The sequence below is a fragment of the Lissotriton vulgaris genome, chromosome 10 (genome assembly GCF_964263255.1).
Source record: "Lissotriton vulgaris chromosome 10, aLisVul1.2, whole genome shotgun sequence".
Lineage (NCBI taxonomy): Eukaryota > Metazoa > Chordata > Amphibia > Caudata > Salamandridae > Lissotriton > Lissotriton vulgaris.
The window spans coordinates 939,380,986-939,393,880 of NC_141698.1; the positions used below are offsets into that span (position 1 = coordinate 939,380,986).

The 12,895-nt window shown below is 44.9% G+C and overlaps 1 protein-coding gene across 1 annotated transcript in view; it reads left to right on the forward strand.

Annotated features, from left to right (window-relative positions):
- The window catches only part of SLC25A13 (solute carrier family 25 member 13), a 785,732-nt gene that overhangs the window by 739,671 nt on the left and 33,166 nt on the right, over nucleotides 1–12,895 (forward strand). Inside the window, exon 15 of the mRNA XM_086941927.1 lies at nucleotides 12,511–12,649. Coding sequence (XP_086798053.1) covers nucleotides 12,511–12,649 — 139 coding nt within the window. The remainder of the gene's footprint in view (nucleotides 1–12,510; nucleotides 12,650–12,895) is intronic.

The window sequence follows — 12,895 nt, forward strand, 5'->3', positions numbered from 1 at the left end:
AGATCCAATCCTGGACATCTGTCAGGCAGCAACGTGGGCGTCTCTGCACACGTTTACCAAGCATTGCTGCCTGGACAGTCCGGTCTGCATGGACCAGCATTCCGCCCGTACGGTCCTTCAGGACATCTTAGTGTAAATTTGTCCGCAGACCCACCTCTGGGGCTTGTATTGCTTGGGTATTTAATCAAAGATAGGAAATCTGCAGCTAGATGTCTATATCAGATGAACAAGTTACTTCAGTAACGCCATATCTGGTAGAGACAATATCTAGCTGGAGATTCCGTACCAACCCATCCATCCTCCCTGCGGACAGATTTCTAGGGTCAGGGCTGATCCCTTTCATGGCCCAAGTTTTACACACCAGTGTCAGTGCATTTCATGGCTCTGCGCTTCTGGTGTGGAAAGTCTTGAAAAATAACTTACGTCAGTGCGCCGAGGTGGCACCTATATGGGTGACACAGACTTCACTCCTGACGCGGCCGACAGCGCCCTACCGGCACACGGGGTACTGCTCACGAAACATGTTCCGGATCCAGTCTGATGCCTTGGGATAATTAAAGGTAAGGAATCTACAGCTAGATAGTGTCTCTACCAGATAAGACGTTACCGAAGGTAAGTAACTTGTTCGTCAATGACTATACCTTTCTGGAGATATAGGGATTTCATTTTAAATGTGTTCATATGTAAATTACACGTGTTCATATGGAAATTACAATCTATAGAATTCATGATTAAATGTAAAATTAACTAGTTTATTTAGACATATGGATAAGATTCATACAATCCACAATAATTTCAGAAACTATATATATATATATATATATATATATATATTCATTCTACTGGCGGTCGCCAGTAGGTATATATAGTTAGAATTTTCAAAAGTCCCATAGAGAAAAAATCCTATGTCTAATAACTTTGGCGTTTGTGGATGGAATCGGCTGAAATTTTCAGGAAAATGGCACATTTTGTTTCTGAGCAGCCCCTGAAAATTTGGGGGGGTTTCGTCAAGGGGGGCCGAGAAAAAAGGGGGGTCCCAAAACGCGTTTTTAACATTGAGTTTTCCATAGGGCGTTTGGCCTCACTTTTAGCTCAAACGGCTGAATGGATTTGCACGAAACTTGGCAAAATTGTAGGGACTGTTAGCCCGATGTGCCTTTGCTGGGTCTCAATATATGTGCTCCAGTGGATTTTGAGAAATTAACGTTTTAAAAAACAGATATATCTGTGACAGCGTCCCGGATAGCGCTCCTTTTCGCGTAACGGAACTTTGCGAAGCTGATTGGCTCTCCGGTGTCTGTCAACATTCTAAACAGTCCGGAGCGGCCGCCATCTTGTCTCTCGGTAGGATCGAGAGACAAGAAGAGGAGAAAAAAACGAAGGGGGAATTTAATGAAAGGGGGCAAGGTAGACCCTTCTTGGCCCCCTAGGAATGATGTTGGGGTTATTAAAGGGTCCCGTGAGGCAAATAAAAAAAATATTGTTTTTTTGCGGTAGAAGCGCTTTCCGGTTCGCGAACCGGGTAGTGAACCGGGACACGAAACGGGAATTCGCCATTTTGTGTTTTGATTTAATTAAATTACAAGATGGAGGAAAAACAATGTGATAAATGGGTAGAAGGGGGTACGGGAGACGTATCCTGACCCCCTATGTTTTCTGAGGGTGGCTGAGGATGCTCATATATGTTGATACTTGTCTTCCAGCGGCTGCGCGTGAGCTTTTTTTTTTTTTTTTTTTTTTTTTGCTGCGTGACGTCTGTTAACGTTCGATTCGAAGGAAATCAGGAAGTGTTGACCGCCATTTTGACACTGCGAGTAAATATATTGTTAAAAATAATTGTTATAAATTAATCTGTATTGATAAATATTGTCTGCGCCATCTTGCTTTTTTTCCAATGGCACACTTTTGTCGTGCACGGCAGCCATTTTAGATGCCTTGACCAGACCCACTCTCTGCACGCCGCCGATCGTGACGTCTGTTAACGTTCGATTCGAAGGAAATCAGTAAGTGTTGACCGCCATTTTGACACTGCGAGTAAATATATTGTTAAAAATAATTGTTATAAATTAATTCGTATTGATAAACATTGTCTGCGCCATCTTGCTTTTTTTCCAATGCCACACTTTTGTCGTGCACGGCAGCCATTTTAGATGCCTCGACCAGACCCACTCTCTGCACGCCGCCGATCCTCAGCATGGCTCCCCACCCTCGCAAGCATCTCCCCCACGCACTGGTCACCCCCGCTCTCTGTCTTATGCATGGGCCATAAACCTCCCCCCATCTGCGCTGCTCTTCCCTGAGAATCACACCCTGTGCCCGCCCGCCACCTCCCTTTCACCCTATTCACTACCGCACCCTCTGACATTCCTCTTCCTTTGTGTCTGATTGTCCAGGCTGGTTTTGGCATCCTACAATGCTGCTCCGAAAAACGGCGTGGGGAGCCCCGGGGGGGGGGCAGGCGGCGTGAACGGGCCTCCCCAGGCGGAGGCTCGTCTGCTGTAGTGGGGCGCCCCTTTAGCCATTCAGCGGTTTTCCGCCCGCTTTTGCTGCACTGTGCCTCATCCGCCATTCAGCTGTTTACCGCCCGCTCTTGCGGCTACAGCGTCTCGCTCACCATCTAGTTGAATTGCGCCCACTCTTGCGGTGCAGCGATAGGCGGCTGCCACAGGACTCTTAAAATGGCGGCCGGCTCTTCGGATTTGGGCCTGGTCCACTAAAATGGCCCTGGTACACCTTGGAACTCGGACGCTTGTCTGCTAGGGCTTGGGCCCCATTCTCGAAAGCGTCCCCTCAGCCTTGAAGATTCTACAAAAGTCTTGGGGGCCCCCGTCTCCCGCAGGCTTCCGGTGGGGAGCGGCTGCCATGATTGCTTGCGGAATGGCCACGACGGAGCTACGAGATGGTGGTGCTCTCATGCTGACGCCAGCTTCAGTCTGAGACATCCAGAAGCACTGTAGACTATCAATTCGATGAGTTCCGGTGGAGCCCCAACGTGACCCGGTAGGGAAGAACTTGCCCTCCCCTTTTTTGAGTGATGGTTCTTGTTGCCTGTCCCCTCTGTTGTCATCTAACGGAACCTTTTTGGATTGCCGAGTGAGAAAAAAAAAAGGTGGGGCTTTCATGGTTTGGGGAAAAAAAATGTTTTAATCCAATGAAAAGTGTTATTTTTAGGTCATATGATCAAGCATTTCATCATTAGGAAACCAAAAGTAAAATGAACCAATGAAAAGTTTTATAAACAAGTCACATGACCTGTTATGCGGCTTTGGGCTATAAAAAGCCTACAAAATCCGTTGGCCTGTGAGGCGGCGTCAGTAGCGGACCGATGTGCGAATAGGCCGAAGGCAGCACAACGCGTCGAGATCCGGATGGCACCGAGGTGGTGTCCAGCAAGTTGCCGCACTGGTGTGGCCATTCTACAATGCTGCGCCGAAAGACGGCCTGTCCAGCTGAGTTGCGGTTACTTTTGCTGCTGCAGTACGCCGAAGGCAGCACAACGCTCCGAGATACGGATGGCACCGAGGTGGTGTCCAGCAAGTTTCACTTGTGTGGCCATCCTACAATGCTGCGCCGAAAGACGGCGTGGGGTGCCCGGGTGGGGGGAGAGGCGGCATAAACGGACCTCTTCCGCCTCCCCAGATGAAGGCACCTCATCTGCAGTGGGGCGCCTCTTAGCGTTTCACTTGCCTTATAGCAGAGTTCTGCCCGCTCTTGCGGCACAGTGCCTCACCCTCCATCCAGCTGAGTTCCGCCCGCTCTTGCGGTACAGCGTCTCGCCCGCCATCCAGCTGAGTTTCTCCCGCTCTTGCGGTACAGTGACTCGAATGCGCCGAGATCCGGATGGCACCGAGGTGGTGTCCAACAAGTTTCACTGGTGTGGCCATTCTACAATGCTATGCCGAAAAACGGCGTGGGGTGCCCGGGGGGGCAAGGGGGAGGCAGCGCAAACTGGCACCTCATCTGCAGTGGGGCACCTCTTAGCATTTCACTCGCCTTTCAGCTGAGTTCCGCCCGCTTTTGTGGTACAGTGACTCACCCGCTATCTAGCTGAATTGCGGCTACTCTTGTGGTGCAGCGATAGCCGGCTGCACCAGGACTCTCAAAATGGTGGCCAGCTCTTTGGATTTGGGCCTGGACCACTAAAATGGCTCTGGGACACCTTGGAACTCGGACGCTTGCCTGCTAGGGCATGGGCCCCATTCACGAAAGCGTCCCCTCTTTTGACTGTTGCCTATTTCTTCTGTTGTCATTTAACAGAACCTTTTTGGACTGCCGAAAAGGGTTCTGGTCCGACCGCTGGTTGGTGGAGACATTTTGACTATATCCTGGACCTGTCCGGCCTCGCCCAAAATGGCGCCGGTATAAATGGTACTCGTAACTCCTTGTTGTGTACTGGTTGCCCAACCTTGATATCACGAGATACGTATGCAGTTTTGAAGCACATGGCGGGCGGGGACGAGAATTGATTGAACATTTGGACATCCCTATTGATATTAAGTTCTGATGTGTTATTGATTACTGTACTATTGAAAGTTCAAATTAACATCACCTATGGTACTTACCCGCAAATGTATATCTAGATAATTTTATTGTAACTGGCCCTGTCGTACTTTAATTATAAAATGTACGTCCACCGATTCCGCAAATGTTAGACACTTTAGTTCTTGCAATCTAATGGGTCGCCCTTTACGTTCTTCTACAGTGTAAATGTTCCCTCATCATATACGATTCCAGTTTGCTCCATGGCCGGCCCACGTGGTTATAGGCCCGTATTTGTATACTGACATTTTGACAATAAAGGTTTTAAAAACAAAACATGGTAGTAGTACCTACATTGGTAAAGTTTTGAATAATAGCCACTGTTTTCGAATCAGTAAAAGGCAAGTGAAATAAAGCAGTCCAATTACATGACGGTTAAAAGGTATAATACGCAGGAACGCAGTAAAGATAAATGGTCAAGGGCTGTTGTGTTTTCTACTCCTGCAACATAAAGTGATCAATAAGAATCTGATATTCATGCCTATCAGCGACTAAGACAGCAGGCCGAGCCTCTTTTGCTCAACGGCTCCCTCACGGGACGAAGAAACGCCCTTTTTCTCGAAAAAGGAATATTTTACTTGCAGGACAGTTGTAAATTTCCCGGGAAAATACATTAGCCTGGAACATTGTTAGTGATAAACTGTAAATGCATCTGGGTCCTTTGCTTTACAAGTCAGAGTGAGAGAAAAAAAGGTGGGGCTTTCATCATTTGGGAAAAAAAAATGTTCGAAAGCAATGAAAAGCGTAATTTTTAGGTCATATGACCAAGCCTTTCATCATTAGAATAACAAAAGTAAAATGAACCAATGAAAAGTTTTATTAACAAGTCACATGACCTGTTATGCTTACGTTACGCGCCGCGCTCTGGATCGTTTCCGGGAAGCTGCGCCTTGCGCACCGGAGCACTTCCGGGTGCGCTAACGCGGCGCGTCATATGACGCATTACGCGACAACGCAGGTCCAGAATATAGTCAAAATGTCTCCACCAACCAGCGGTCGGAACACAACCCCTTTCAGCAGTCCAAAAAGTTCTGTTAAATGACAAGAGAAGGGACAGGCAACAAGAACCATCAGTCAATGAGGGGAGGGCAAGTTCTTCTCTACCGGGTCACATTGGGGCTCCACCGGAACTGATCGAATTGGTAGTCTACAGTGTTTCTGGATGTTTCAGACTGAAGCTGGCGTCAACATGAGAGCACCACCATCTCGTGGCTACGTTGTGGCCAATCCGCGAGCAATCATGGCAGTCGCTCCCCACCGGAAGTCTACGGGAGTCGGGGGTCCCGGTGACTGTTGTAGAATCTTCAAGGCTGAGGGGACTCTTTTGGGAATGGGGCACATGCCCTAGCAGTCAAGCGTCCGAGTTCCACGGTTGCCCAGAGCCATCTTTGCAGGCCAGGCCCAAGTCTGTGGAGCCGACCGCCATTTTGTGAGCTCCGTAGCAGCCGCCTGTCACTGTACCGCAAGATTGGGTGCAATTCCGTTGGATGGCGGGTGAGACGTAATAGCAAGAGCAGGAGCAATTCAGCTGGCCGAGCGAGGCACTGTGTCGCAAGAGCGGGCGCAAGTCAGCTGGTCGAGTGAAGCGCTGGGGTGTAGCTGAGAAACCTCCACCTGGGGAGGTGGGGGAGGCTCGTTCGCGCCGCCTCTCCCTTCTACTGCACCCCACGCCGTCTCCTGGCGCAGGTATATGTGATGGTCGGACCAGGGCACCGCAGGACGTGTCTTCAGGTCAAACGGATTGTGGAACAAGGTGTGGAGCAGGCACAATTATCTCGGGGGCCTCCGTCAAGTGGTTCAGGGAGGCACCGCATCACATTGTTTTCCAATGCAGTCAGTTCCACAAACAGCCCCCATTTACTTTGAGAATAGTGAAGCTGTAGCAGGTGCAAATAAGCTTCAGACAGTGTTACAAGCGTTGCTCGGAACCCTTAACTATGGCACCCAACATCCAGGACTTATGCCATTTGTGCAAGGCAGTGACATCGAAGCATCTCAGGGACCAAGCAATAGACCATATCCAGAGTCCTTCCCACAACCTCTGCCTTCCTTCTTACCTAGTTATTGTTCTTTCACTCCCACTCCAGGCTTTTAGTCTGTGGATGGAAAACCATGAACCTACACTCACCTATGAAAATCTTACTATTGATGGTTTATTTTGAGCCCAAAATACAAAGGCTTGTTTGGATCGATGTTGCAGCAGACTGCCATGTAAATAGTTATTTAATAAAACGTTTTAGCCTGTTACTTTGCTGGTGTGTTGTATATATTTATAATATTCACATAGGGTTTGTCGTTATTTTGGGTGGGGTGGGCGGCTGAGCCGAGCTGTCTTGCAGCCATTATGGTGTCGAGCTCAGTTCCTCTCACTAGTTTCGTATTTGTCATGAGGGGTTGTTCATAATGGTTTTATTTTAGCGAGGTCAAAAAGAGATCCCATTAGTGGCCTGCTGATTTTGCTTGATTCCTTTTGTTTTTTTAACGATTTTTCACTATCTGCAAAGACTAAACAGAGTATTGCGACTCTGTGCTTGTTTGTAAATAGAGAATGAACCTAAGAGAACCAATTCCAAAACAATAAATGCTAGGATAACAATCAATCAAATGGAGAGGGAAGCAGGCACGACGGATTACAACGGGGGCCTGTGTTACCTACTCTTCACTATCTGCAAAGAGAGAATACTCCTAAAAGAAAAGAGGAGGGGGGGGAAAGAGGGGGGGCGCAGCGTTCAAAGCACATCAGCGTGCATAAATACGAAAATGTTTTTACCTACCACGTACTTGATATTTTACAGCTTTTGATATTTGCTATTAAAAAACCATTGGAATTCACTGAAAAAACCATAGGTTATAGACCATATATAGTTAGGAATTAGCATTTACAAAACCTTGAAAATTCACTGAGAAAACCATAGGTTATAGACCATATATAGTTAGGGATTAGCATTTACAAAACCTTAATTTACTCGCACAAAACCATTGAAATTCGCATATATAGTTAGTTGCACTAACTATATATCGCGCACCCGCAATCCACTGCTGATGATGTCCCATATTACATCATTCATGACATGGTCAGTGACATGACATATATATATATATATATATATATATATATATATATATATATATATATATATATATATATATATATATATATATATATATATATATAAACTCTCCCTGTTAACAGTGGCATTTTGGCACGATAGAGCAAATGTGGTCAGATACCATGTTCAAATACCTTTATTTTACCTAACTCAAAAGGCATCAGCCTTGTATCTTCTTATCAGGGGATTAAGAAACCTCATACATTTAAAAAAATTATACTCCAGGTAATTCTATGTTGTTAATCTCATTAATCCCCAGTGTTCACACCTGCTTTGGAGAAGCTGTGTTTTAAAGAAAGAGTATTATTGTTTTAAATTGATGTCAGAATATCTATATCCATTGCCTACGGCAGGTATATTGTGTTGCTTTGTCTCTTGAACAAAAATACATTTTGTGAGGCAAATGCATTACCCTGAACACCCAGCCCCACAAATCATATCACTATACCACAGTTTGCACTTAAGAGACTAATGTTGAGAATGAGCCACATTTCCATTTCACATATATTACAAATTCATGTGGTTGCATTTTGCCAGCTACCAGGTGATGTCTAGATGTAGACCATGTTAAGTGTGGTGTGTTCTGCTAAGTTATTGTGAATTTTAGCACCTGCTCAGTGCCAATGGATGTCTCTTCAAACCATGTGTATCCAGCATCCTGTGTGGCAAGCCACGTCTTTTGCCTTTTCATTGCCTTTAGTATCGATATCATTAGTTTCAAGTTCTTTTGTCAACTAAAAATGTGTATTTTGTTTCTGATGTGTGGATGCAACCAACCTCCTGCCCCACCACCTTTCAGTGTGCTTGGCAGTTTTATTAATATTTAAGAGACATGCACAGTATCTTATTTCACTATACAGCGTTTCTGCTCGGGCTGCCGCCCCTCCACCTGGGCTAAGCTTGGGATCATTTTTCAACATGCTGCCCAACAGCTGTAACTTTGCTTTCTAAGTCTTGATGATCAGTTATGAAAGGGAATGGTGCCATTACCCAGGAAGGCCCCAAGGTTACTTTGTGCTTCAACAAAACCTGTTGGATATGATTGCTTTATTTCTCCTGTCTCTGACCTAAGCACTTGGCTTAGTCAAATTACTGTTATTGGGTTTCTACATCATTACCATAAATGGATCTAAGGCCACCTTTCTTATTATAATTGTAACTTTGCAGAAGAGGAAGCTGCTCAAATACTGTGATTTCATGTAGGTAAGGAGAAATGGTTATCTTTGGCTTTAACAGATTGAAGTAACATGTTTTTGCATCTAGTCGGTCTATTGGAATTCGTAAATACTGTGAATGAGAATATTACTTGTAACTGCTCTGCTGCAAATCAAATTGTATGTAGATGTATCTCTATTTTCTGCTCTTGTGTACAGACCTCCACGTTTGTTTGTAATTTGCTGTCGTTTCTCCAGACATCTCGCTTTCTCTTTCCTCACTTTGAGTGACAGAGTCATATTTTTGCCTTCTGCGTGTCTGCTTTGTCATGGGTGACGAAAATGTAATCTTTGAATTTGTACCAAGGCTCTCCATTCCTTATCTCAATCCAGTTTCTTCTCACTTCTGACAGTTCTTCTCTATAGTGATATACTGATGTAGAAGACAAATAGCCTCAATGGGTCTGATAACTAGTGAAGGTGCCATATATCGCTCCTCATAAATGTTGCCTAAGGGAACGATATTTATTGGTTGCGATAAATTGAGCCTATTAAACGTTTTTATGGGATAATATTCAGCTTTTGGTGTTTAACGCATTAAAATACGCATGATACTGAAAATGCCATACATTGTTCCCCTGTTACAATTTTAATGAAGTTTGAGGTATTTAACACGCTTGATACGTATCTGATGCGTTAAATGCGACCAAACTCGTAATTCCAACGTCCTGCACAAACAGGAGTTTAGGCAGGGGTTGGAAAATGACCCACTCTTAATCTGGCCCTAAATGTGTATTCTGAATGGGGCTGAGCATTTTTTAAATTACAGAAGGCAAAGTGATTGACTTTAGAATAGATTCTCTCTCAATGTGCAAGGATAGTGTTGTTGTACATCAGGACTGTTGGACCTGACATCCTTGGTATGGTTTCCCCCCAACTTTTTGCATTCTGTCCTCCTGTTTTTTCAGACCTCGTTTTGCTGTCTTTAGGCCTCTGCACACTTTACCAGTGCTAAAATGCTGGTGTTCTCTCCTTTAAACATGGTGACATTGGCTTACACCCAACTGGGACATTAAATTTACTTGTAACTCTCTAGTAAAGTGGTACTACATGTACCCAGGGACTGAAAATGAAATACTACTAGTGGTCCTAAAGCAATGATTCTGCCACCCCCTTTAGTAGCCAATTAGACATCCCAGGCCTGCCGTTGCATCCTGTATACAGTTTAACCTGCCACTTCGACCTAAAAAAATAAACCTTCTGCCCAGCCTAAACTTACCTTTTTAATATATATGTTATCCCTAGGGTAGGCCCTAAACAGCCCAGAGGGCAGGGCATAGTGTATTTAAAAAGTAGGACATGTACCTTTAAGCTTTACATTTCCTGGTAGTGAAAAACTCTTACATTCTTTTTTCACTACTGCAAGCCCTACCTCTCCTGTAGGATAGCATTGAGTTCCCTTATTACATTTAATAGATGCTAACTTTCAGTTGGGAGCAAGTAGAAATATCGAGTTTGGGGTCTAAAAAAATTGTAATCGAAAACCCTCTTTATTGGTAAAGTCGGATTTTAAGTCACAGTTCTGAATTTGCCACTTTCAGAAAGTTGATATTTTTTTGTTATAACCATTTGCTGACTGCAGCCTGGGTCACATGACTAGGTGTAGCTGGCAGTTGGCCTTTATATATTGCTCCCTGACAGTGAGGCAAAGGAAAATAGGTGTTGACAGCATGGGCCATCTCCGACTTGATGAGGAGAATAGAGCTGTCACTGACAACACTTGTATACTGCAAAACCTCTGCCTGGACACAGGTTGACACTAGTCTATGGTGGTACCAGGCAATCTGGGGCCAGAGCAGGGAGTTGTGAAATTCCAAGCCTCTCTGGGGTTTGAAACCTCCATAACCTTTTCCTATTTCAAAGTGGGCACCAGGTATAAATAATGGACCCTCAGACCTAACGCTTCACTACACCTCTGGACCTGTGCAGGACTCAGTAGGACTGCTGTGCTGCTCTGCAAGAAGGACTGCTATTCTTTTGCCCAGGTGAAAGGACTGGGCCTGCATCTTGAACCCAGGACCACCAGAGTGACTCAAGGGCTAGTTGTCTCGCCTCCTGATCAGAGCTTCTGTGACAGAACAGGCTCCAGCCACCTTGAACCCCAGCATCAGGACTCTGTGCTGTGAGTCCTAATCCCCATGTGGCGCCGCCCTCGGAAGTGGGCCTGAAGGTGCTCTGCCAACCCAGCTGTGGTCTTGTGGGCAGAACCGATGCAGCACAACGCATCTCCTCACAGCTCTGCTTCGGAACCACTGCAGTGCCATGCATCCCCAAAGCGACCCTCACATTGCAGCCCGTAGGCTCCTCAGAACTGCTGCTGCACAACACATCCTCAACACAGGTCTTCGTAACGGAAGCCCCTCGTTGACGACATCATCGACGACGACTCAGAATTTCTCATCACAGCCCTAAGATATTCGGAACCATAGGTGAGGTGCACTGTGCATCTTCAATGGGGGATCTTGTAACGCTCTGCAAACCGGATTTATTTGTACTATTTTCAGTGGGCCTAACTTGGTCCCTGTATCTGACTCACGCTCCGTTGCGGTGGGCATAAACTTGTGACTTTGTTTAAGTATGGCACGACCACATTACCACATCTCTAGACCCAAGCTACCAGAGGTTGAGCAAAAGTTAATTTGGGGTTTGCTTGTGTCTCACACTGACAGATTGAGGTTACTGCTTGAGTATTGAGTAGGGTTTCATCCTCCCTCAAACAGTGATCCAAATTCCAAAACAGACTGTTACTTTATATCCATTAGATAATGGCTTGAAACCTTCTGTGCTTCCTCAACAAGTAATCCAAAAGGGATGCTGCCTTGGTACAGTGCCCGGGATTCACGAAATGTCTTGCAGCAACTCAAGGAAAGCCTGTACCACTGTACTAGTTGCACCTTGCCCTCACTGTGCAAGAAGAGCTCGCTGTTGAAATTGGTACCTCTGTATGTGGCGGTCATGTGCCACGTTCATGCAAACTGATTTAGACACAGTGGGACTCCAGTATGCACTTCTTAAAATGCATAACTTGGTTCCGTCATTAAAGACATTGGAACAGTTTTTAGCAGTGTTCAAAGACTTTCCTCATTGTTACGTGTCTTCAACTCTGGGTACATGCTTTGGTGAGCTGTCACTGATGCAGGCAGTTTGTAGCACACAATTGTGGAAGTTTATAAAGAAATGCAACCTTCCTCTCTTTACAATTCCTTATGTACATGTGCTCACCCAAGACATTCGCATGCCACATTGTAACATTGTGTTACAATTATTTTGAGGTCTGTTGTGAAACCTTCCCACAATCTGAATTTGAAGTTTACATGACCTATTGAGCGCCTCTGGGATACCCCTAATTTTTTTAAGGTTGTTTTCCATTTGTGCAGGTTGGATCACATGCAAAGAAAGACCAGTATTTGTTCATACTAGTATCTTTAATAAAGAATTTGCATATTCCAATATGATAGTTATGTTTCTTTATCATATGTCATGATGTGGACATTAAAGGGTATGCTAAGTATGATACAGCAACATGTTTGAATCATTTTTTATCCCTTTAATTTAAAATGTTCATTTTAAATTAAATATTGCTCGAACTTTTTGCATTTTTTTTTAAATGTACATGTAAACTCATACATTTGTTCTTTTAATTCCAGGGTGCAAAGGCATGTTTTCTACGTGACATCCCCTTTTCTGCTATTTATTTTCCATGTTATGCACATCTGAAGAGTTCATTTGCAAATGAAGATGGGCAAGTTAGCCCAGGATATCTGCTTTTGGCAGGAGCTATTGCTGGTAAGTTAGCTCGTAACACATACCTTGGAAATATTTCTCTGGGCGTCTATGTTGGAGGTGCCTTATTAACATTCGATATGACAGGTGGAGTTTCAGTTGTCATCTGCAGGACATTATCACAAAATAATATAGGTGCATCTGATAGACATCTAGCTGTAGATTCCTTGCCATGGAATATCCCAGTCATCAGGCTGGATCTGGAAGACTTTTGGTCGAGCAATACCTTTGCGGACCGTTAGATGACAT